General features: G+C 49.5%; 1 protein-coding gene across 4 annotated transcripts; it reads left to right on the top strand.

The window, feature by feature from the left end:
* The first annotated feature begins 301 nt into the window (after positions 1–301).
* LOC120676914 (myosin-9-like) lies at positions 302–8,084 on the top strand. 4 transcript variants are annotated; one of them, XM_039958252.1, is made up of 4 exons: positions 302–474; positions 602–740; positions 3,087–3,252; positions 3,587–8,084. In XM_039958252.1, exons 3-4 carry the CDS (start codon positions 3,198–3,200, stop codon positions 7,873–7,875), a joined length of 4,344 nt encoding a protein of 1,447 aa, XP_039814186.1. In that variant the 5' UTR covers positions 302–474; positions 602–740; positions 3,087–3,197; the 3' UTR covers positions 7,876–8,084. The 4 variants fall into 4 exon arrangements, with proteins under 4 accessions (XP_039814186.1, XP_039814188.1, XP_039814189.1 ...); XM_039958254.1 differs by having other exon boundaries at positions 310–474; positions 666–740; XM_039958255.1 differs by lacking the exon at positions 302–474 and adding an exon at positions 561–578 and having other exon boundaries at positions 666–740.
* The last annotated feature ends 18,131 nt before the right edge of the window (positions 8,085–26,215 follow it).

Genomic DNA, 26,215 nt, shown 5'->3' with positions numbered 1-26,215 from the left:
CCATATCGGTTTCTCTGTCCCGATGCAGAGGATCCTGGCTCCTAGCGTTAAGGCGGGAACGCAGACAAAACCCCCGACGCGTCAGCGCATGGACGGGACAAAAAGTCGGCTGCGTCGCCCAGCTGGCTCCCACGCCGCGCCAGCTCGGACCGCTCCCCTCGCGGGCCCCGCATGGCAGCCGCTGCACGCTGCGCCTGCTCCGGTCTCCGGGTGGCCCCGCGCGGCCTTGCGCTCGCGATGGCGGGAGCGCTGTTCGAGTCCGGTGGCGTTCCCGTAATAAGGTGTCAACACGGAGGGCTCTCTGGGCCTCAGGTAGATGCTGCAGGGGATCCAAAAGGACAAGGCGATAGTTGCTCGCTCGACTGTGTGCGTTTCTGTTCGGAGCGGAGAGCGCCTAGTGGAGAACAAGCCTCGGTTCTCTGGCGGCCTCTGCTTGCTTCGTCGAGCAAGTCGTTCATCCTAGCTGGCCTTGAGGTAACTGCTCCTCCTCCTCCTTTCGTGTCTTGGTTTGGTTTCGTTTCCGTCTCTTCCTGCTGGTGCTGGGGCTTGCAGCTTGCTCCCCTGTTTTGATCTGACAGGTTCCTGTGCTTACTGGCTGCAGGTTGCAACTGTGTATGCGATCTTTGATCTTTGATCACGCTTGGATTCCTTTTCGTTCTTGACAGATCTTGTTCCGGGTTCAAGAAGTGGTGGGAGATAGCTGTACAGGAGGAGGAGGCGGCGGCGGCGGCATTTCAGTGGTATGTTTCTCGATTTTCCTTTTTTCTCTCTCTCTCTGGTTTCTCGTTTCCCTGATCTGGGTGTGTTGCTGTAATTTTTTTTTTGCGAAAGTGTTGCTATGATACTATTGTTCTTGCAATAGTGCAGAAATTTCTGTATGACTCTGTGTGTTCTTGGATGGATCGTTGTTGGGGGCGTGTGCGTTCTGATGTGGCAACTGACATGGATTGATGGAGATGCTAGATTAGAAAAGGCGTTAGTGTCATAAACACCTCTCTCGCTGTTCCAAACCTTCGCCTCTGTTTCTTTTGTTCATGTTTCCTTTCCTATTTTCTTCCTTTCTTGATTTTTTTTCAGTAGGAGGGCTGCAGAGGTGCCCCCCGGTGCCAGCCCCGGGGATCGAACCCGGACCCTAGCTGCCGGCGTGGTTATATATAATATATTTGCGGAGTGGTTAGCACTTGTCACTTGTTAATATATTCTATTGGATTTGTTTGCTAACTGTTTTAGCACTTGCCGGGTCCTGGCTCCTCGCCTCCTCATGTCGTTACCATTCGTGATGTTTATTGATCTCGTATGACAAAAATCCTTCTTTCTGCTATTTCTCCAATCAGATCGCGTATGCGTACTGTTTTCCAAGAGAGACCACGATACTTCCATGCCGAAAAATACTACCATGTTGTACCTCTGTGAGCAGAAGGCTCACACTCAGCATGGCTCACTATGGCCTACCCATATGCATTTCGAATTTGTCTGAAGTCTGAACTTAAGCTCCCCAAGAGGTTTGTAAATTTTGGGCACCCACGTGACTCGGCAGATGGAACTGGATCAAACATTTTAATCAAACATTTTATAGTGTACTCATCCAGGCACTGCAATTTAGCTCAGTCAGAGTCTACTTTTGAGGTGGATTTTTTTTTGGGGTGTGTTTAGATGCCCCAAAAACCCCCCTCACAATCCAAACTTTCCATCACATCTCCATCACATCGAAACATTAAATATAGCAAATGACCCATGCATGGAGTACTAAATGTAGGTAAATAAAAAAACTAATTGCATAGTTTTGATGTACGTTGCGAGACGAATCTTTTGAGCCTAGTTAGGTCATGGTAGGACAATATTTACCACAAACAAACGAAAAGTACTACAGTGTGCTACAGTGTCGGATGTGACTTTTTCTCCCACTTTTCCAGGGATCTAAACACAGCCTTTGAGTGGAAGATCAAAACATCCATGAGTCATGTCAGACCTTCAGTACAGTCAGAGAAGAGGAATCCATAAATATCCATGTGTTCAGTTAGTACTGTCCATGAGTTTATCAGCAATATTTGCAAAAGCATCAAGATTGTCTTCTTTCTGACAAAGCTAAGATAACGCAACAGATATGAGCCTCCAAAATGTCTTCCAAGTACCTTAGTTTATTATCTAAAACAAGTACCTTACTCTCAACATATGCTATTAATGGGCATACTGTAGTAATTTATAAAAGCAGCTTCTCCTGTTCAAACATAATTTGTCAAGATCCAAAATGTAATGATTTTACAAATGAGTTGTTCTCCAGGTCGCCAACCATGGCATCTTATTTGCCTTTTATCACTGAAGTTACATTTTCAGTTACCCAGAAATTGTTTAAGCATGATGTAAGAGAATTGTCCTAACAAATCATGATACAGCTGATGTTTTGTAAATATTGCCGGGTAGAGGGTCAAAATTGACGTTTTAGATTTTTAGAGGTCATATCAATTATTTGATTAATACATCACTTATGATCCATACTATAGATCACTGCATACAAATGGAGACCATGACTAACAGCAGGCCTGCAGTGAACCCAGTTATTTGTAATTTTATTGAAGACCCTATAACGTTAATTACATATACTTTCAAGTGCATATTTAGTTATGGTTATGGAATATACAAATACAATCCATTCTTGAAATGTCTGCCATTCTACTTCATCTTAGTGCAAGTGCATAAAGGTTATCGCTGCTACTAACTTAGGCTCTAAATTCTGGGTATAAGCTTCACAAATTAATATCTTTGTGCATTTTGGAAATATAGATGTACATTTAACTCTCCTGCTTTGCTAAATTGGTTATATACACCCCTTCAAAGGGGCTTCCATCTTTTCCAATTTATACTTATTCAGCTTTCTGTGCAGACTGCAGAGAACATTATTTTAATCATTTTTTTAGTAAACATTATTTTAATCATTAAATAGTTATGGTTTCCCTTGAACGACCTGTATTTTTATCTTGATCTTTTCTTTTGATAATTTTGCTATTCTAGATGAGATATTATCCAGGGATAATATGATATCCATAAATGACTTCCCATTCATTGTCTTTGTATTTTTACTCTTTCAGGAGCAAGAGTAATCAGGATTGCAACATCGTAGAACCTCAATTGTGATCAATTTGGTCTGAGAAGATTTCCTGCAAAGAAATAGTAAAGATTGTGGATGCAAGTGCATCAATATGACAAAGAAAGACAAAATTAGGAAGTCCAAGCATCTTCTGGAAAGCAAAAAGAGTATTATCTCAATTCATGACTAACATTTACTCAAATGAGTTTTTATGTAGCCGCAGAGATCTCAAAGTGCAGTTTCTTTACATATGAAAATTCTTTCAAGTAAAGAGAATTCTCCAATTATCTACTGTTTTTCTTTTTTGACATTCTTGTGGCTGATCTCAACATGATTCCAGTACCAACTGAACATGAATGAGTCTTATATGTACAAATTTCAGTATTAAAGTGCTTTTGACATTGCTACAATTGCATTTTTCAAGAAGAATTCTTGCTAATATAACTCCTATTCTCTAGCGATTCTTTGTCTGAAAACGATAGCTGTATGTTGTTTTTTCAGATGTTGATGAAAATGTGGAGAACATTTTGCGGATGATAGGAGAGGAGAACGAGCAGACTGAAAATGAACAAGACGATTCTGGAAATCCTGTCAAGAAATCAAAGCTGTCTTCCCTCGTGAAGGGCTTCCATGAGGACTATCAATATCTTCATAAGCACTACAAACACCTAATTAGCAAACTAGAAAATGTTGGGCACAGTTCCTCTGGTTCAGATTCATCTGACTCAGACATGGAAGGAGACAGATCAGACAGAGATGTCATTAAACCAAAAGTAGCACCGAATGAAGAAAACGGCCTGAACCATAAGAGTGCTGAAGATCATAGCATGGAAGGAGAGATTGAGAAGCTGAAACAAACTACAGAAGAACAAGCCAAGGAAATATCCGATCTGAAGCAGCTACTAGATAAAGCAATTAAGGACAAAGAAGCTACAAGAGTAGAGCTAAGTTCAGAGGTTGCAAACTTGTCATCTGAGAATGAAAATCTGAAATCATTAGTTGAAATTACAAAGAGGGAGCAAGGAGAATTGCTTAACACTGTAAAATCGAAGGAGAGTGAGGTCACAACACTGTCCAGCGAGAAGCAAATTATTGAAAAAGAGAGAGATAACCTGAAGATATTAATTGTAGGCATGGAGAAGGAGATGGAAGATCTGAGGAATCAGCTGAAAGATACGGAGGACAGATGCAGCCTCCTGTCATCAGAAGTTGAGAAGGCCCAACAGATTGAGAAAGAAATGCAGACCTTGTTGGAAGAAAACCAGAAGCTGAAGAATGATAGCTTGATTCTGTTGGATGAGCATGATAACCTGAAAGCACTTCATCAGAATTTAGATATTGAGTGCTCTCAATTGAAGGCAGCCAATGCAGAAATAAGTGCTAAAAATGAATCCTTGATCACAGAAAATCATTCAGCTGAAAGGAAACTCCAGCAACTGGGGTTGGAGATAGATGGCTTGAAAGTGGAGGCTGCAGAGCTAATGAACAATCTGGGCAAGGAACGTAGTATTGCAGCAGAAGAAAAAGAAAGACTAGTATCAGAAAACTCCATGTACTTGAATGAATTAGAGAAGGCACAGTCTAGTGTTAAGGATCTAGAAAAGGAACTGGAATCAACAAAAAGTGTTCTGAATAATAATATTGCCGAGCTACAGAAGGAGAAGAATTCAGCCACATCAGAGATAGAGCAGCTAGAGGCTTCTTTGATGAATCTTAAGACTGAGATAGCACAGCAACTTGAGAGGATTTCAGATATGCAGAAGAGTAATGAAAGCCTGGACCTGGCAAATTCTAACTTGCATAATGAAATTGTAGAATTACAAGGACAAAAAAATGAAGCTGCTGCTTCTGTTATTAACCTTGAGAGCATGTTAGAACAGCAAGTCCAAGAGATCTCAAATCTTCAGGAGGCCAACAAAGACCTCAAAGCAGCAATGACTGATCTGTATAATGAGGTTACAACACTTCAAGAGGAGAAAAATACAACACTCGCTCAGCTGCAACAATCAGAGGCTAACATCATGAACCTTCAAAGTGACCTAGAAGAACAGCAAAACCAAATTCTACTTTTCCACAGTGAAAATGAAGAGTTGCAGAATAAAAATTCTAGCTTGCACAAGCAACTAGAAGAGAATAGGAATACTCTGCAAGATGAGATCGTTGCGCTACAAGGAGAGAAGGAAGAGGCTATTATTAGCCTACAACAATCAAATGATTCAGTCAAGACCCTAGGAGCTCAGTTAAAGCAGCGAGTGGAAGAAATTTCTGTTCTGCAGCTTGCTAATGAGGACCTACAAAATAGTAACTCCAACCTGAAGATACAATTGGAAGACGCGAAGGTTAGTCACCATGCTGAAATTTTAGCATTACAAGATGAAAAGAACCAAATAATTTCAGACCTGCAACAGTCCGAGGCTTCTATCAAGAGTCTTAGAATTGAATTAGAGCAAGGAAAAGAGCAAATCTCAGTCATGAATCTAGCTAATGAAGATTTGAAGAACAATATCGCTATATTGGACAAGCAACTGGAGGAGGTCAAGAGAAATTTGCATGCTGAAATTGCACAACTCCATGCAGAGAAGGACACAGCTCTATCAGAGTTACTGATATCTCAGGATTCCGTCAGAAACTTGGAGGGTGTGCTAGAAAAGCAAAATGAGAAGATTTCAACTCTGGATCAAGCTAATGATCAGTTACAGAAGAACATATCTACCTTGACTGAGCAATCAGAACAAACCAAGGCTGAGTTGCAGAAGGAGGTTGAGGCAACACAAGAAGAGAAGGATACAGCACTAACACAACTAAAGCAGTCAGAGACATCAGTACAAAATCTTGAGAATGAGGTGACACGACTGAAAGAGGAACTTTCAGTTCAGCTGGAAAACAATTCCACCTTGGACAAGCAGTTGGAAGAAGTCAGGAGCAGTATGTATGCTGAAATTGCACAACTACGTGCAGAGAAGGATGCATCTCTATTGGAGTTACAGACGTCTCAGGCTTCTGTCAGGAACCTTGAGATTGCACTTCAAACTCAAAATGAGAGCATTTCAACTCTACAACAAGCTAATGATGAGTTGCAGAAGAACATTTGTACTTTGTCTGAGCAAATAGAACAAGCCAAGGCTGAGCTGCAGCAGGAGGTCAAGGCTGCACAAGAAGAGAAGGATGCAGTGCTAACACAGCTGAAGCAATCAGAGGATTCAGTACAAAATCTTGCGGAAGAGGTGGCACGACTGAAAGATGAGCTTTCAGTTCAGCTGGAAAACAATTCCACCTTGGACCAGCAGTTGGAAGAAGTCAGGAATAATATGCATGCTGAAATTTCAGAACTACATGCAGAGAAGGATGCATCTCTATTGGAGCTACAGACGTCTCAGGCTTCTGTCAGGTACCTTGAGATTGCACTTCAAACTCAAAATGAGAACATTTCAACTCTACAGCAAGCTAATGATGAGTTGCAAAAGAACATGTGTACTTTGTCCAAGCAAATAGAACAAACCAAGGCTGAGCTGCAGCGGGAGGTCAAGGCTACACAAGAAGAGAAGGATGCAGTGCTAACCCAGCTGAAGCAATCAGAGGATTCAGTACAAAATCTTGCGAATGAGGTGGCACAGCTGAAAGATGAACTTTCAGTTCAGCTGGAAAACAATTCCACCTTGGGCAAACAGTTGGAAGAGGCAATACTAAATGTTTCTAACCTACATGCGGATCTCGAGAAGGTTCAGGCTGAAGCAGCTTGTCAAATTGATGACATGAGTACAAAAACAAAAGATCTGGAGAAGACAATCAATCTATTGTCTTCTGAAAAGGCCAAGTTGGAGGAGAATCTGAAAATTATGGTTGAAGCATGCACAGTAAACATGTCATTTATGATAGAATTCAAAGATAGAGTTATGCAAAAAATTTCAGATCATGAGGCAGGACTTGCCGTTCTCCACCAGAGCCTGAGAGGGGCTGTTAGCAGGTGTCAGAGGCTTCAGTATGCATATGATGAGGTGTCCTCAAGGGTGTCCCAGCTCGAGATACTTAAGAGGACTCAGATTGAGAAGATAGATCAGCTAGAGGAGAAACATTCAGAAACTTTGGACAAACATCGACTTCTGGAAGAGGAAAAGTTATCTGCAAATAAGGAGAACACAAAGCTACAAAAGCATGTCCAAGACCTTGAAGTTCAGCTCCAGCTAGCCAAGCAGAAGCTTAAAGTTACCGAGGCAGAAAATAAGTGTAAAGAAGACAGCTATGCAGCGGCGGTGGAGACATCACAGGCAGAGATCCATCATCTTGAACAACTAGTACAACAGTTTTCTGGGAAGGTCAGCTTGCTGGAAGAAACTCTCATGCAAGTAAAAGGAAATGCCGAGTCAGGGGTTTCCAAATTGGCTGACAAATTGGACGAGATAGAATCACTCTTCAGTCAGAGTTTTGTGCTCATTATTGACCGTTCATCTGCATGTGGAGAGGAGCTTAAGGTCCTGAGGAAGAAGATGCACGATCATGTTAATGAACAGAAAGAACTTGTCAAGGAGAATGATGAGATGGCTTCTAAGCTGAGAGAGAAAGAAAAGTTGGTGTCGGAAATGGCGAAGAATGCAGCAGAAGCAGAAGCGAAGATGATCCAGCTCGAGAAGACGATGACAGAGAAAGAAGAAGAGCTAGCAGCAAGAGTGCAGGAGAAGAGAGAAGCCATTAAGCAGCTCAGTGATACGATTGTTTACCACAAGAACTACAGCGACGATCTGGTGCGCTACATCCGCAGTCACAATCGCCCTCGCCTCCCATTCTGTATGTAAATCTGAATGTCAGTAAACGATGTATTAGGTTCCATTGCAGCTGCGAATTTTGGCAGAAAGGATAACATTGTCATTTTTCTTATGTATCATATATTTAGGGCTGAGATACTTTCTGGAAGTAGCCACACTGAGTGGCTTCTGCATTCTATTAGCAGAGAGGACTGCTGCAGTAATTATTTTTATTCATCCCACCTTATCTTGTTACTGGAGCTGTCAAAGTACCGAGTCTTTGCCACACTTCAACAGTTTTGATTTAGATTTGTCCCTTGCAAATTCATCATGCATTGTAGTTTATTTTGCACTTTGCTCGTCTTGAAGGTTTTTTTTCTAAAAGATGGCTAAAAGATGTCTGAAAATACATTGGCTGATCCATTTCTGTCGAAACCTGCAGGATTATCAATTGCACACTTCAACAGTTTTGATTTAGGTTTGTCCCTTGCAAATTCACCATGCATTGTAGTTTATTTTGCACTTTGCTCGTCTTGGAGGTTTTTTCTAAAAGATGGCTAAAAGATGTCTGAAAATACATCAGCTGATCCATTTCCGTCGAAACCTGCAGGCTGCGTTTCTATGCAGACTTCTCGTGACAATTAGAACTTTATTTAGATGTCATTCAGTTTTGCCACCTCCCAGCTGTTAATCATCATTTTTTTTTGCCCCAAGGGACACCTAATCATCCTTGATGGCCAATATGTGAACGCACACAAATCTGCTTTACATACACTGTTACTCTGTTAGTCACTTAGTCTGTTTCATTTTCTTTTGCTGTAGCGATGTTTGACTATGTGGTTGCTGCTGCTAAATATGCCACCAGGCGTTGGTGAAAAGACTTTGGAGAAGCAGCTTTTACACCTGCAATTGGGTTGGGAATGCGGCCATGGCAAACCGAGCATCGTGGATTCGTGGTGGCAAACGCACGGTGGCGAACCGGCGGTGCGCATACAGTCGCAGTGCCGGGAGAGCAAATCAGCCGCGTGAAGCGGGTAAATGCATACCAGGGAGGGACGGGAGCACGCGATGGAGGCGGCCGGGAGCAGCCATCCTTTGAAGAAAGCGTAGCGGAGCCTGGCGAATGGCGATGGCGACGAACAGGGCAACCGGCGGCTCCGTCGCCTGCTGACACACCCGTGCGCGTGCGGGCCAGGCAAGCCCATAGTTGCGATCAACAGAGGCCTTTTTTTCATTTTTATATTAAAAAAACAAAATTTCAAAAATATATGCCGAATAGGGAAATTTTTCAAAAATGGGTGCCTGTCGCCCCCCTATGGGGGCGGGGTGTCTGTCGCCCATCCAGTTGGCGACATGATCTAAATGTAAAAAAAAAATTACATTTAGGTCTTGGCGCTCAGAGCCCATTAAACAGTGAATTTGTAAAATCGATATAAAATCGTAGAAAAATAGGAAAAATACAAACTCAACTGTTATGGATTCTATGAAATAATATCTACAACTTTTGTTACATAAAATTTTTCATTTGATCAATGTATCTAAATCAAGAAAAATAGTTCTTGTATCTAGAAAAATCTAAAATAATTTATTTGGTCTAGTTGTGCTTATCTAAAATTTACCAAATTTTTTTATAGATCTTAGGAAATAAAATAATAGTACTGTAAAAGTTATGACTTCTAATACTCAGTATAGCAGTATGGATAAATAACCCATTTAAACTAGACATATTGCAAGATCTAATTTAAAAACTTATTCTAGAAATGTTTTATGGGCCTACCAATTTTGTACAAGCCTATGCTCACCGTATGCAACACTCTGGCCAAAGATGACATGCATCCAAAGGATGGATCTTGAGATTTAAATAAAAGTGCATTAAACTGGTATTTAAAATAGAGCAAGATACATTGATCAAATGAAAAACTTTATGTAACAAAAGTTGTAGATCTTGTTTCATAGAATCCAGAACAGTTGATTTTGTATTTTTTTAATTTTTCTACAATTTTATATCGATTTTACAAGTTCACTATTTAATGCACCCTGGGCGCCAGGACCTAAATGTAATTTTTTTTACATTTAGGTCATGTCGCCAACTGGATGGGCGACAGGCACCCTGGGGCGACACGCACATATTTTTGAAAATTTTCCTATTCGGCATATATTTTTGAAATTTTGTTTTTTTAAATATAAAAATGAAAAAAGCGCACAACAGAGAGGGGCAGAAAACTGGCCCATTTCCTCTAAACAAAGGAGTACATGGCCCATATCCTAAAAAAAGAAATTATGGCCCATATCTCTTTCCAAAGACTGTTGGACCATACTATACATACGGTCCGGTCCTCCCAAAAACTGAGAACTCGTTGGTGTCACAAACGCGAGGTGAATTCGACCAGGTTTACCAGTTTAAATTTTCTAGTGTCAACATTTCACCGGCCATTTCTGAAATAGGAGATAGGGACGGATCTAGGATTTGATAGGTGGGTATTCAAAATTTTTAATAGTGCAAAAGAAATTTAACAGCCCAAAGTATATAGTAGTACATAATTAAGTACCGATAATACAAATTGTTTATAATTTAAAATTGTTTAATATATATAATAGATGGATGTTTAATATATAGATAATAGACGTACTAAATGATCAACATGTCAAAGTAGGAATATCTAAAATAAATAGAGGATAAAGTTTTAAAATAACAAATGACAACGATAAGGATGCTTACAATTACAAGATAACTTTCATCAATAGATGGAGTAATTCATTTTCATAGTTTAGATCTACAAATAACAAATTACATGTATTTAAGTTTCAGAAAAATTTTCCTCGCTGCACTACTGCTAATTTTTCACAAATTCATAAATAATCACAAATTGCAAATGGTATATCGTATGTGTGGCTGAGTGGGCCAGCAGTGGGGATGGGAGTGGGCTGCTGAAGTTTTCTGGGCTAAAAGAGAGATTGGGACTTGAGAAGCCCGTTTTGTTATGTTATTTTCCATTTTCTGAATAATATACATATGATACACTATGTATACAAATCGCTTTGTAAAAAATAATGGATATTTGAATTACATGGGCTCGCCCCTGATAGAAGAGGTATATAATCACGTATGGTTCACTTGCTCATCATATTAGAGCAAGTATTATAACAAGACTATAAGCAGGCTAAATACTAAGATGTAGAAGAGAAAAGAGAAAAAAGAGGAGAAACGGAAGTTTACAGCCGGCTTTGATAAAAAAAACTTTGTAAAAGTTAAGTGGGTCATACATAAATGATGAAGGACTAACCAATATACGAGTAGGCTGAAAGTTAGAATGCAAAGATCCTTATAGCCAGAAGCATGTTAAATTATTAACCTTTCTCTTACTCTTACAATTCTGAATTAAACGAGGCACTTAAAAAACAGCTCAGAGGCGGGCACAAAAAATAACCGCTCTGTTAGTACCCAGCATTAACAGAGGCGGTCATTTTTTATTAACAGAGGCGGTTACAATAACTGCCTCAGAAAATTGATTAACAGAGGTGGTCACATATAACGTGACCGCCTCTGTTTATCGTCGTATTTTCAGAAGTGAACGCGTTATAGTAACCGCCTCAGTAAATATTGACCAAACCCTAAATATCTCCTCCCCGCAGCCACCTTTCCCCCGATCCACTCCTCCACTCTTTCTTCCTCCCCTCCCGCACCTCTCTCTCCCTTCTCTCCGCTCTGCTCTCTCACCCCTCTCTCTCCCCTCACTTCTCTCGCGCGGAGGTCGGCCGGTGGTCGGCACCGGCCGGGTCCGGTGGCAGTGTAGAGCCCCATCCCCGAGCAACAGAGGCGGCGTGGCCCCGAGGGCGCGGAGCGGATCCGGCGGCGGGGAGGCCGGATCCGGTCCGGCGGTGGCGGGCACGGCTGGCTGGCCGGCGCGGCGGAGCGGATCCGGTAACGCGGTCGGCACGGGTCGGCGGGCTATACCAGATCCGGCGACGGCAGGCCATGCGGAGCTCGGCGGCGGCGGTGCGGCCGGCGGGCTCCAGATCCGGCCATGGCGGGCCATGGGGAGCTCGGCGGCGGCGGCCGGAGCGGGCGGCTGCCGGCGCGGGTTTTTTATTTTTTGTTTTTTGATTAACTGAGACGAGTTTAATACATCCGTTTCAGGAAATGCCCGATTAACAGAGACGATTGGTCTGAGGCGATTGCCTTTAACCGTTCCAGAAAATATTTTTCAACCGCCTCTGTTAAGTTTTGTGTAGTAGTGTCTTAACGAACCGAACAGCCCACGGAGACGTCTCCGCTTCACGTCAGCATTCAGCAAGCACTCGCGTGGAATCTCACCCCCAAGGTTAATAGACTGGTCTCCGAGATGACTAATTGACTTATAGTTGAGCTGGCGGTCTAACAAATCAATAACGAGTTGTCGCTGATACCCCCAACGTGACGTGCTTTGACTGCGTAGAGTAACTCCAGGGCCTCCTGGCCGTGGCTGGTTCACGTCGTGCGTGACAGGGCCACTCTGGGCAATGCTGCATGCGTCCACCGGTTCCTGTCGGCGTCGAGCCAATTCTCTTTCTCTCTCGCAGTTTGTTTGGTCTGGTTTACTTCTCCGCGATGAGTTTAGTGTACTCCCTCCGTTTTTAAATATATAATATTATTGACTTTTTTTTTCATTTGACTATTCGTTTTTTTTACAAATATTTATGCAAATAACCAAATCTTCAAATTAGGTTCAAGAGACTCTTAATAATAGACGTAAAGGTACTCATTTCACTTCATTTAACTAACTGATTAATTAAATATTATTGGTTAAAGTTGAAGAAAAAAAACATTGGTGTCATATAAAAAAGAACGGAGAGAGTAGAAGTGTTTCTCTTTCGCTCGCGCGCCTCGGTCTCGGTCCACTGGCTACCGGAGACTGTCTCTGTCCAGGATCATACCAACGCCGTCTAGAAGCCATACACCATGATATGATGTTCTACCAACAAACACCCCGTAGGAGGTTCATGTACATTGGGAATCTACGTCCTCCATACAATGTACCATGTGCATGTCAGCATGTGAGCTTGATACTAATAATTATAAGGGTCCGGTGTCGGATTTTTTTCCCCGACAAGCACTTCAAACTTTGAAATTTGTCCGTATAACCTTTTCCAATGAAATATCGTTGCACCTACTGGTATAGATACTATTTTACTATCTAAAACAAGCGCTCGTAGGCTAAAAGAAAGAGAGGGTGAATTAGGCAACTTTAAATCTTTACTTTATAACTTCAACTAAATTGCACAAAATATAAAGTAGAACATGCTATCTAGACGTGCAATTATGGTTTAACTAGTATGAGACCCTCATCCCAAAACAAGTTTTGCAACTTAGAACTAATCATAGCAAGATACAAAAGTAAGAAAATAAAGGCACATAAGTGGCAAGTAAGAAAATCAGAAACATAAAAGAAGGGATGAAAGGAACCAAACTCTTGACACGATGATTTATCCCGTAGTATCGATAGCCACTAAGTCACTACTAGCCCACGTTTTTAAAGTACTCCCACAAGAGTATTTCATTCCGGTCATCAAGCCTCTTCTGGGACACCTCTGACTTGCCAAAAAGGTTTGGCTACTAAGCCTCACACCAAGTTCACCAGCCACCTTGATGCCATCTCGACTAAGAAGCCTCTCCACTAAGGAAGAGGGTCTCCACATCTCCATACACAGTCGTCGATGCTGCTCCACCCTAAGCATGAGGGTCGAAAACTTGCCGGCTTGTCACTAAGACTTCAAGAGGCCGGCGCACCATGAATAATACAACTGTGGTTCATTCTAGAACCAAACACAAAAGCAGCAACATCTTGCTCTCTCATTCTCTCTAGATATATCTAACCTAGCACTAACACTCCAAAGCATGTGCTAAAGCTTATAGATGTGATCAATTTAGCATTATGGATGGCTTGGAGGTCTTCTTCAATGTCTACACTACTATAATTCTGAATTTTGCAAGGCACTTAAAAAAGGCATCTGAGGCGAGCACAAAAAACAACCGCCTCTGTTAATGCCCAGCATTAACAGAGGCGGACAATTCTTATTAACTGAGGCGGTTACAAAAACCGTCTCAGAAAATCAATTAATAGAGGCAGTTGTTTATAACGTGACCACCTCTGTTAATCGTCGTATTTTCAGAAACGGACACGTTAAAAACAACCGCCTCTGTAAATAGACACAAACCCTAAATATCTCTAAAAGCCCAGCCCAGCCCGAGACCCGTCCCCTCTTATCTCAGATCTAATTCTCCCTCTCCCTGTCCCTCTCCATTCTCTGCGTGCGTGGGTGGCGGCGCCCCTCCCCCCTCATCCCTCCCTCTCTGAATCTCCCATGGCGGCTCGGCGGCGGCCGACCGCAGCTCGGCGCGGCGGCGGGCTAGGCATGGCGGCCCCGAGCGCCGGCCCCGTGCGCCGGCGGCGGATAGAAGCTCGGCGCGGCGACGGGCTCCCCATCCACGGCGGCGCCCCCTCACTCTCCACCTCGTGGCGGAGGCCGCGCGGCGGGCAGCGGATCCGGCGCCGGCGCAAGGAGGCGGCGCAGATCCTCCTCGCAGAGCCGGCGGAGGCGGCGCAAATCCTCCTCGCGCGGCCGGCGGTGGAGGCGGCGTGCTGCGGGCGGCGGTGGCGGAGGCCGCGCACTGCAGGCCGCGGTGGCCTGCGCGTCCGGGCCGGCGTTGGAGGATGCGCGCGGAGGCCGGCCGGCGGCGGCGCGGCGGGCGGCGGCGCTCAGATGGGCTCGGCGGGCCTAGATGGGCTTGGCAGGCTCTACTGTTTTTTTTTAATTTTTTTGATTAACAGAGGCGGGAAAAAAAAACACCTCTAAAAATGTTGTATTACACTGACTATAGCTCTGAGGCGTTTCCAAAAACCGCCTCTGAAAATAAAAAAAATCCGCCTCTGAAAATAAAAAAATGTAGTAGTGCTATGTGCTTCTCCTAAACTCTAGCAACCTCAAATAGTTTGGCGGAACTCCTTATATAGGCTATATAGGCTAGAGATCCACTCATAGATATACACCATGACATGTTCTAGTTTCTACCAACAAATACCCCGTAGAAGGTTCATGTACATTAGGAATGGGGCCGGTGTCGAATTTTTTCTCGACAAGCACTTCAACTTTGACATGGTCCGAACAACCTTCTCCAATGAATATCCTTGCACCTATTGGTATAGATAGAATTTTTCTATCTGAAACACATTGATGCTCGTAGCCTAAAGATTAAAGAAGGAGTGAATTAGGCAAACTTAAAACCTTACCTTATGACTTCAACTAAATTGCACAAAATATAAACTAGAGCATGTTGTCTAGATGTGCAACTATGGTTCAACTAGTGTGATACCATCATCCCAAAATAAGTTTTGTGACCTAGAGCCAATCCTACACCACGTCCCCCATACATGGTCATCACCCTAAGCCGGAGGTCGAAGACTTACCGACTTGCCACTAAGGAAGTAAAAGTACACAAGTTGCAAGTTTTTTTTAAAAAAAGTAGAAACGTAAAGGAGGGAATGAGGGGAAAAACTCTTGACATGATGATTTATCTCATGGTATTGGACAATAAGCCACTGCTAGTCCTCTGCATGTTATCAAATCACTCACACAAGAGTATTGCATTTCCATCACCAAATCTCTTCCGGGACACCCCTTCACTTGTCACAAAGCCTTGGCTACCAAGTCTCATATCAAGTTGCTTGGTCACCTTCACTACTACAGAACAGCCTTTGTTCCAGACCATTTGTCCTGGCTGCCTTTGGGCGTGGCTTTTGTCCCGGGTCCAACGGCTAGCCGGGCCAGCGGGGGACATGGGCCTTTTGTCCCGGGTGGAGCCACCAATCGGGACAAAAGGTCCTTTTGTCCCGGTTGGTGGCTCCACCCGGGACAAAAGTTCCAACCCTTTTGTCCCGGTTGGTAACACTAATCTGGACTAAAGGGTTACACTTTTGTCCCGGTTGGTGTTACCAACCCGGACAAAAGGCCCATCCACGTGATAGTTCAAAAGGAAGTTATTCTATACTGAGTCACATGTACTATTTAGGTGAGTTGGCAAGAAAACCATGCGCTAGACAAGAGGTATTGGGATAGGATCCCGCGGGTTGCAAATTTTTTTTACCGTCAGGGACATTTTGTCCCGGTTCTGCCACCCGGGACAAAAGTGTCGGGTACCATAATTAGGGGCACCCTAATCAGGGGACCCAATCGCCCTTAAAACGCAAAACACATGTTAGACAAACAGGCCCACGAAGGCCAGCAGTCTCCTTCCAATCCGATGGAAAGGAAAGGACTCAAAGAAGCCCAATCCACGACTCAAGTACACAGTGTGGCCCATCCGAGCCCCCTCAAACTCGCAGGGCAATCTCCGCCTCGCTCGAGGTCTCCCTGCCGAGGCCCTCGGCAGCTCCCCGCACCTCCGTTCTGCTCGAGGGTAGCGAACCTACCCTCGGGGAAGCACGCCAACTCCGCCTCGCTCGAGGGTAACGAGCCTACCCTCGAGAAAGCGGATCAATCCATCTCGCTCGAGGCCACCCCTCGACGGAAAAGACAAACGGCCCATCCGCTCAACCGCCCGCCGTATGTAGGCATTAAATGCCAACAACTCCGCTGCAGCACCTGGGTCAGACGGCGTCAGGCCGCCACTCCGCACAGCAACAGCGCCCGGAGTCCCGTCCGCCAATTTCGGTCACTGCTTCACCATCCCCGGCGCTGTAACAACACTGTGGGAACCTGCGATGCACTGTGCGAATATGCACGGCGCTGCCCCTTCCACTGTGCTGCCTACTCTGTGTACCACCTCTGCTGCAAGCCCCTAGAATGGCATGGGCACGACCCTCGGGCGCGGCCTGAGCCTTGACCAGATCAAGACCCCTGCCTGCAGGACCCTCGGAATGCCGCCACGTCAAGCGCAGGGGACGGTACCCTTTACAGAAGCCACCATGCCGCCCGCTGGAGCTGCCAGGACGCTGGCGTGATCTCCGCAAGACCAAGGACGACTCCCAGGACAACTGCCACGCCCGGCGCCATGCTCTTCAGTGCCTCACAGTGTACTTTCTACAGTAGTCACCCACTGCGCACCCCCGATTCGGGGAGAAGACGACGACTTTAGATCTCCCCGTACATGTACTCCGCCCCTCCTTGTGTCTATAAAAGGGGGAGACGGGCACCATTTTCTACATGATACCATCATTCACACACACGTAACTCGCAGAACACACACACGCGCTCTCTTGAGTCCCGATATTGGCACTTGCCTCAATCATCTCCTCCTCTAGCTGTGACTTGGGAGCTTTCCTCCCTCTCTCGCCTCGCTTGTACCCCCTATTACAGGCACCCCCCGGTGCAAGATAGTGCAGTGCACTCGCACACCCTTACTGGACGTACGGCCCCGCGGCTGGAACCAGAATAAATCTGTGCGTTCCTGTGTTACCTCTTGCATCAACCATCTAGGGTGAGGGGATCACACATCATTTTACTAGTTGATGCCGGACCGCCGGGTCAGGACACCGACAGTTGGCGCGCCTGGTAGGGGGTCGCGCTGTGTGACTTTTGTCTTCGTTCCCTCTTGATTCCTAGATGGCAGACGGGCCACGCACACACCCGACGGGCGCGGTGCTTCGGTTTGGGAGTCTCGACTTCGTGGCTACCGGCGACGGCCACGACACGGAGCTCCTCCCGCTCGAAGCCAACCCCGACTCACCGACACCACCGCCCCGGCGCAGGAGGCGCTCGAGTTGGCGCGCGCGGCAAGTGCGCATGGAGTGGCGCAGAGCGGCTCGCCTCAGCTCCCCCACGCGGGACGAGGCTGGCGTGTCACAGCCCAGCGTCGTGGCGGAGAACGTCACCACTTCACCATACTCGACTGCAGCAACAGTGCCTCCCAAGGAGGGCGCGGCTGAGCCGCCCCCCCTTCCCTTCGGGATGCACACCCCCGCTGCGACCCACGCTTCATCCGTCAGCACCAACGTGAGTGCGCACGAGGACCTACCGGGTCATCGTCTCATCTCGATCTGCGACCTTGTCGCGCCGCCACCTGACGGCTCGTACCTTGACTCCGCGGATGAGGGGTACATCTTCGTGCGCGAACGCGTTGCCCCAGACTTCTCCAGGATCCGCGATCGAGAAGCACTCCTGTCGTTTCAAGCCTGCTCCGACGACTCCAGCAAGGAGGACTATGATCTCGCCCGGGAATTCTCCATGGTCGGGCTGGCGGGACAAGGCGACGACGCGGCAAACGACACGGCAAATCCACCGACGAGCTCACCAGTTGAGCCACCGGCGAGTCTCGCTACGCCCAGAGCAGCCACTCAGACGAACCACGCCTAGAACTGACGTTTGGAATATTCAGCAGCTACGTAGCTTCTATCCTTAAAATTCCAAGTTCTTTGTACATAGTTTGTACTCGTACTTCGTATTTCCTGAAATAATAAAGTAGTACCATTTACTTATTTATTGTTTGGGAATCATCCGAACCCTCGGGGGCTCGGGTGCGCATGAACACTGAGGTAACCTCGGCTTTACCCTCGGTAAAGCCAAGCCTCCCTCAGGGGCTACTACGGGGGGAACCCCCGAACGTCCCCAAATGTTTTTTCGAAAAATTTCCGTATCCAAGTTTCTCGTATACTTAGAAAGGTAGACGCAAGGCATAAATGACTACGGAACGGGATCGGCCGAGCCGTGGGACCGCCTACGCCTCCGGGATACGGCATCCTCACTCACCTCCCCGCGCCTAAGCCGTTTGTGAATGCAAACTTCCTCGCCGAAACTTATCTAAGACGCATACGAGAACACGGAAAAAAGTAGAAAAAACGAGGGCTACTACGGGGGGAACCCTGAACGTCCCCGAAATTGCCACCGTTTTTCGAAAAATTTTCGTATCTAAGATTCTCGTATTCTTAGAAAGATGGATGCAAGGCGTAAGCCACTACGGTACGGGGCCGGCCAAGCCGTGGGACCGCCTACGCCTCCGGAATATGGCATCTCCACTCACCACCCTACGCCTAAGTCGCTTATGAACGCGAAGTTCCTTGTGGAAGTTTATTTGAGTCGCATACGAGAACACAAAAACTTAGTAACAAAAATGGTGCGCACGAACACACAAGGTCTCGAGCGGCCACACTGTCAATTTACAATAATCTGTTTTCTCGCACAGAAACATGTTTAAGGTAAATTGCTAATCCAATTGCATGGGCTCCATGGCCCAAGACTTCCTACAAGTCCCCCCCGTCGCGTGCACCCTCGGGGGCCACCCTCAGGGAGCCATACTCGAGCCAGCTAACGAGAAGGGTGAAGTTTTCACCAATGCTTGGAACATTCAGCAGCTACATCGCTTCTACCCTTGAATTTCCAAGCTGTTTGTACACAGTTTGTACTTATATCTAAAATTTCCCGAAGCAATAAAGAGTATGCTTTACTTTTTTATTTTTTGGGAACCTTCCAAACCCTCGGGGGCTCGGATGTACACGAACACTGAGGTACGCTCGGCTTTACCATCGGCAAAGCCAAGCCTCCCTCAGGGGCTACTACGGGGGGAACCCCCGAACGTCCCCAAATATTTTTTCGAAAAATTTCCGTATCCAAGTTTCTCGTATACTTAGAAAGGTAGACGCAAGGCATAAATGACTACGGAACGGGATCGGCCGAGCCGTGGGACCGCCTACGCCTCCGGGATACGGCATCCTCACTCACCTCCCCGCGCCTAAGCCGTTTGTGAATGCAAACTTCCTCGCCGAAACTTAACTAAGACGCATATGAGAACACGGAAAAAAGTAGAAAAACGAGGGCTCGAACGCACAAGGCCTCGATCGGCCACACTATCGATATACAATAACCAGTTTTCTCACTCAGAAACAGCAACGATAAAATAATAACTTATTTACATGGGCTTCGAGGCCCAGACCTCCTACAGGTCACCTTCCCACCCCTGCGGATCTTGAACGGCATCAAATTCGGCTATGCGGGGGATGTCATCTTCGAGCTTCTTGGCCAAGATGGTGGCGAACTCCTCGATGGCAGCGTCAGCGTCATCCATGGCAGCCGATGCGGCGTCCGCACCGATGCCGGACGCAACGACGTACCCCGACGACACCCTTTCGAGATCCATATCTTACTGTGTCGAGGCCACGACGAATGCCCGTTGAATGTCGAGGCGGAAGGTGCTTTTGATGTGCTCGGCCACCCGACCACCTAGCGATCACTAGCGGCTGGCCACCGAGCTACCAGATAAAGCCCCCTCCACTTGGAGCTCCTGGCACGTGGCTACGACGGCCTGCTCCAGCTCTGCGTACTCAGTTTGTGCCGCCGTAAGCGCGGTGTGGACAACTTCTTTCGCTGCGGTCTTGTCCGCCACCGCCTTCCTCAGCTCTGAACAGGGGAATAAAGATAAGTCTTAGGCAAATCAAGAATCAACCTAAGCAACAATCTCATATACTCACCTTTGATGTCTCCTTGCGCCTCCTCCAGTCGAGCCAGCACGGCGTTCGCCTGCTCCTGGAGTGTGGACAAGGAGTCCTCCTTCTCCTTGAGGGCAGCCTCCGCGCTCCGAGCGGCCGCCTCCTTCTTAGGAAGGGCGGCATCCCTCTCGCCGAGGGTCGAAGTGAGCGTGGCAACGGCCGCCTTCTCGCGTTGGAGCTCGGCTCCTTCCGTTGCAGCTCGGTAGCCTGCGCCTCGACCTCCTGGGCCTTCCGCTCCGCCGCAGCCCTTTGGGCGTCGCGCTCGTTGGCGGTCTGCACCAGCTCCTCCTCCAGCGCACGCTGGCGCGCCCCCAGGTCGGTCACCAAGGTGTTGGCCTCGATCGTCCGAACGACCAAACTGGTATTGTGCTGCCCAAGCCAGCGCACCTGGGAGTACAATCGGGCCAGCTCGACGCTTTTGTTGCATGAGATTTCCCTCAACCACTGCGAGTAGAGGAACATGAGTGGAACACACAAAAATAAGATAAAAATGAGCAATTCCTAGGGGAAAGTATTTACCTTGCTGATACGAAAATCCGTCTTCTGATGGAGCTGGAAGGCACGGTCGATGGCGTGTTGGATTTGACTACCGATGTCGTACTACGCCTTCTAAGCCTCCTCCTCCTCCTGCTCGTTGTGAAGAAATTCAGAGGGGACCTCGGACCGAACGATCGCATAGTTGGGCCCATGACCGGGCCCCTTGGACGTCCCTGCGCCGAGGATATCCTCGGAGGCCGAAATATACTCGGCAATCCGAGCGGCGGTGCTGGTCGCAGTAGCAGGATCGATGTCCCTCGAATCCCCATACTCATCGCTGCTCAGCGGCAGCTCCACCACCGGCTCCATGCTCTTCGGCGCCATTTGCACCATTGCCGCCCGCGGGCTCCGGGACGTGGGTCTCTTCCATCACCGGCACCCTTTGCCCCAACTCCACGTCCGTGACCCCCTCGACCCCTGCCCTTGAGTGCTCGGGAGCGAGGGTCTCCCCCTCTCTTTGGCTGGCGGGGCGCTCCTGCACTTCCCCACCAGCTCCTCCTCCTCCTCCTCTTGCTTCCGGCTAGGCGACGCTTCCCGCTCCACCCTCGCCGGCTTCGACATCCGGCCAGGCGGTGCTCTCAGCGCCGCCCCGGCCGGCCTCCTCCTCGGCGTTGACCCGGGTGGCCGCCGCAGCGCCTCTCTGGCTGGCGTCATCTTCGTCCTCTCGTGCTCGGGCCTGTTGGGCCGACAGGGCCCCCCCGAGCCACCGCCTCTTGGAGCTTTGCGGCCTCCGCCTCTAGGCCCGGGTCCCCTCTGGTCGGGGGTTGCGGCACCGAATGCAGCGCCGCGTGCGCCCCGGTCTTGAGGGCCTTGGTCGGCGCGAGGTGGGCCGCATCCTTGGTGGTGGCCCTGTAGTAGGGTAGACGGGGAGGAAAATGCTGAAGCCAGCGGGATTGGAGAGTCAGATAAACGAATGCGAAGAAGAAAGACGAGATCACTTACTCTGACCGGGCGTTCATGCTGCGTTTGCCCGTGCCACTCCTCCGGGCCCGCGGTACGCTGACGCCTCCCAACGACTGGCCCGAGGGCGTCGCCCTCGGATCGGCCTGAAGCCTCGGGTCCGTCCGCACGGGCATTTCCGCGCTTGCCGTGGACCCCCCCCGCCGCCAGTCGACGCCGCGGGCGCGGGAGTCTGCCTACCCATCGCCGGCGAAGGCAACCTCTGCCCCATCACCGGCGTGGGCGATCTCCTGCCCACGGCCAGCACGGGCGACCTCTGTCCCGCCGCCAGCGTGGGTGACCTCCACTCCGTCCTTGCCGCGGGCACCCCTACCAGTGACCCTGGCGCGAGCCTCGCCTCGCCCAGCGCCATTGACGAGCCCTCGACGCCAGCCCCTCGATGGACCGGCGGGGGACTCGCGCCCGTCACCACCTCGAAGTCATCAGACTCTGAGAAATCGAGCCCACAGGATAAGGAATCCTCCTCCTCGGTGGACTCAGACGTGGGCAGCCGTGGGGCACCCTCCATTTGCGCTATCTTGCACGCCTTATCGTGCTTCTGCTTCCTCTCCCTCTTCCTGGCGGTGGCCTCTTTCGCCGAGTCCTTCTTCTTCTTCTTCACCGCCTCTCCGTGAAGGCGGTTGGCTTTGCGAGCCTCCGGAGTCGGGGGTTTCGAGACGTAGCCTTTGTGGCCCAGTCCCTGCAAATGTGACTGAATCAGGAACAGGAGTCAAGGGAAGGAACATCACAAAATTGACAGCAATCGGAAACCAAACTCACCAGAGTGATGTACCCCTTCTCGGGGTGCATCTTGATCTTCTAGAGATCCTCAGGGTTGGAGGAGAATTGCGGCACCGCACTCCTCGCCCTTCGGGCCACGACATCGCGGGAAAGCAGCTCGTTCGATGTCCTTGAACCCTCGGCCGGGGCCTCGGGGGTAAGCTCGAAGATCGGCAGCCTCCTCTCCACGAGAGGGATCACCCTCTGCCGATGGAAATTCGCGATGACGACAGTCGCCGTCAGCCCTTTCTTCGCTAGGTACTGCAGTGTGTTGGTGAACACCTCGAGCCTGTCCTGCTGCTTTGTGGGCGACACCCCCAGTTCCACTTTTCCGGCCTCTCCCGGAGCACCATGTTGGTGAACACATGGAGCCGCTGGTCGTCGTTACGTAGGTAGAACCATCCTCGGGACCACCCAGCATTGTTCGTGGTCATCTTTCAGGAGATGTACAGGTTCGCCCGCTGCGTGCGCAAGTGGAGCATGAGACCACCGGCGCGGGCGTATCTCTTCGGCTGGCCCTGGACGTTGTCCATGTAGAGCTCACCGCGGAATAAGTGGATCCACAGATCCCAGTGTGCTTCTATCCCCACGTAACCCTCGCAGAGGGCGACGAAGACCGCCGCCTGCGAGATGGAGTTGCGGTCGAAGTTGTGCAGCTCCACCCTTTAGCAGTCACAAAGCACGCGGATGAACCTGCCAATGGGGACGCCGAACCCTCGCTCATGGAGCCGCACGAGGCTCACGATGTAGCCGCTTGGGGGATTCGGCTCGATCTCCTCCGACCGCGGAGCGATCCACACCGGCCGCGACGGGTTGGTGTTCAGCGGCAAGAGCCTCTCGGCGATGAGTCCCTCCAAGACCGCCTCGGTGGCGGAGGACCTCCCCCACAGCAGCGGCTCCTCGATCTGCGCCATCGCTTCGAATCAGCGGGGAGCATGGGAAACAAGCTCAAACGATGGCCAAGGTGCACTCTCTCCTCTTCTTCTTCCTCCTCACGCTCTTGGCTCTGGATGTAGGGGAGGCGGAGAAGGCAGGGGAGGCGAGAGCAAAATGGCCAGGTGAGCCCAATCGATTCCCCCTTCCTCGCTTTTATCCACCACGACGGGCGGATTCGCCGCCGCGGCCCAAAATCTACCGCATTGAATGCGGTAGGTTTTTGCTGCCGCCGACAACCGGGCCCCACGACCACGGAGGCTCCCACGTGCATGCTCGGCAATAATTAAGGCGCGGTAACTGACGGGGCGCGGCGGGACTGTAGCGCCGTCCCATCCGCCAGCCGCCGCCCACACCTCTCCGCCTACCCGAGGCAGCCGCCTAAAAAGGCGCGCCCGCACTGCACCGCACATACCGGGCCATGTCGCCCACGACTAGCGGAAGACCCGCGCGCACGACCGGCGACTCCGCGCCGTTTAGCGAACCGTTACGGAATATTCCCTCCGAGGATTCCTTACCGTCGAAGGAATTCGATTCCGAGGCCTTACTGATCAGGGGTTCGAAGCCTGGCCCGTCGAGGGTTCGAAAGGCGCACCAGATCGCCAGAGTCAGGGACTGCATGGGTGGCACGCAGTGATTCAAGGCCGGTCGAGATGTCCCACGCAGTGATTCGAGGCCGGTCGAGGGTGCCTAGCAGGGGGATCCCATCGAGTGAGAGCATCGAGCCCTCGGACCCTATTGATTGGGTCCAAGCCCTGCCTAGCGAACCTTTGCGAGTGCTTTATGCGACGTGTCCCCGGACCGCAAGCCGACCCTTATCGAATAGGGCACGGACGTCCACTTGAACCACCCGCTAACAGCTCACCAAAGCAGCCATAGCTCGCGGTCCGGGCATGGGTAGCATAGTGCGCTTTACCCCTCCTCCTTGCGGAAGGGCGACGAGGGTCATAACGAAAAGACGAGGGTTCCCCTGAACGCCTTCATATGGGCCAGGGCTCAGGGGCTCCTCGCACACCGCAGCTCAGGCCGCACCCTCGAATGAGTCGGCCACCGCCGGCTGTGAAGTTCGACGTGTTGAACGAACCCCCCTCGCATGATCATCAAATCCCATCGCGCTCTCGACCAACTGTCAAAACGGGACCAAATGAGGCTGCGGGCCACCGCACCAGCACGAAAACGCCGAAGCCGGCTGAAAGGAATGCCGAGGCCGGCTGAAAAAGAAGCTGGGCGATCGCCCCAATTGATCAACCATGCAGAGCGGCATTTATAGCCCTTGGACGAGAGAAAGAACTCCTTCAAGGCCTCGGGGGCTACACCCGCGAGTGCCCTGACACGCCCCCATGGAGGAAACTTCACACATTCGAGGATCGACATCCTCTGCAGACTTGCTCGGACTCTCCTATCAGCACGATGGCGACGCCCCCAGCGGCAACGCCATAGTGCCCGAGGCGACTATGATCTGCATAGACAACTCGGACTAATCTCCTCCAACAACACTCGCCGGGGCACCATCACACCCCAGGCAAACTAAGATCCCCACGGTCAGCACCCGAGTCACGCCCTCGAGGGATCAAGCCTCTGCAGGGCTGATGCTCATCCCTACAAAGGCTCGGGGGGCTACTGTCGGGTACCATAATTATGGGCACCCTAATCAGAGGACCTATTCGCCCTTAAAACACAAAACACATATTAGATAAACGGGCCCACGAAGGCCAACAGTCTCCTTCCGATCCGAAGGAAAGGAAAGAACTCAAAGAAGCCCAATCCACAGCCCAAGTACATAGTGTGGCCCATCCGAGCCCCCTCAAACCCACGGGGCAATCTCCGCCTCGCTCGAGGTCTCCCTGCCGAGGCCCTCGGCAGCTCCCCGCACCTCCGCTTTGCTCGAGGGTAGCGAACCTACCCTCGGGGAAGCACGCCAACTCCGCCTCGGTCGAGGGTAATGAGCCTACCCTCGGGAAAGCGGATCAACTCCATCTCGCTCGAGGCCACCCCTCGACGGAAAGGACAAACGGCCCATCCGCTCGCCCGCCCGCCGTACGTAGGCATTAAATGCCAACAACTCCGCTGCAGCACCCAGGTCAGACGGCGTCAGGCTGCCACTCCGCACAGCAACAGCGCCCGGAGTCCCGTCCGCCAACTCCGGTCATTGCTCCACCATCCCCGGCGCTGTAGCAACACTGTGGGAACCTGCGACGCACTGTGCGAACGTGCGTGGCACTAACCCTTCCACTGTGCTACCTACTCCGTGTACCTCCTCTACTGCAGGCCCCTCGAATGGCATGGGCACGACCCTCGGGCGCGGCCCGAGCCTTCACCAGATCAAGACCCCCGCCTGCAGGACCCTCGGAACACCGCCACATCAAGCGCAGCGGACGGTACCCTCTATAGGAGCCACCATGCCGCCCGCTGGAGCTGCCAGGACACCGGCGTGATCTCCGCAAGACCAAGGATGACTCCCAGGACAACCATCATGCCCGACGCCATGCTCTTCAGTGCCCCACAGTGTACTTTCTACAGTAGTCACCCACTGTGCACCCCCGATTCGGGGAGAAGACGACGACTTTAGATCTCCCCGTACATGTACTCTACCCCTCCTTGTGTCTATAAAAGGGGGAGGCGGGTACCTTTTCTACACAATACCATCATTCACACACATGTAACTCGCAGAACACACACACCCGCTCTCTTGAGCCCCGATATTGGCACTTGCCTCAATCATCTCCTCCTCTAGCAGAGACTTGGGA

Source organism: Panicum virgatum, chromosome 5N (assembly GCF_016808335.1).
Source record: "Panicum virgatum strain AP13 chromosome 5N, P.virgatum_v5, whole genome shotgun sequence".
In the NCBI taxonomy this organism is placed as follows: domain Eukaryota; kingdom Viridiplantae; phylum Streptophyta; class Magnoliopsida; order Poales; family Poaceae; genus Panicum; species Panicum virgatum.
The sequence above is the reverse complement of the archived record's forward strand: the minus strand, read 5'-3'. Positions and strand labels throughout refer to the sequence as shown.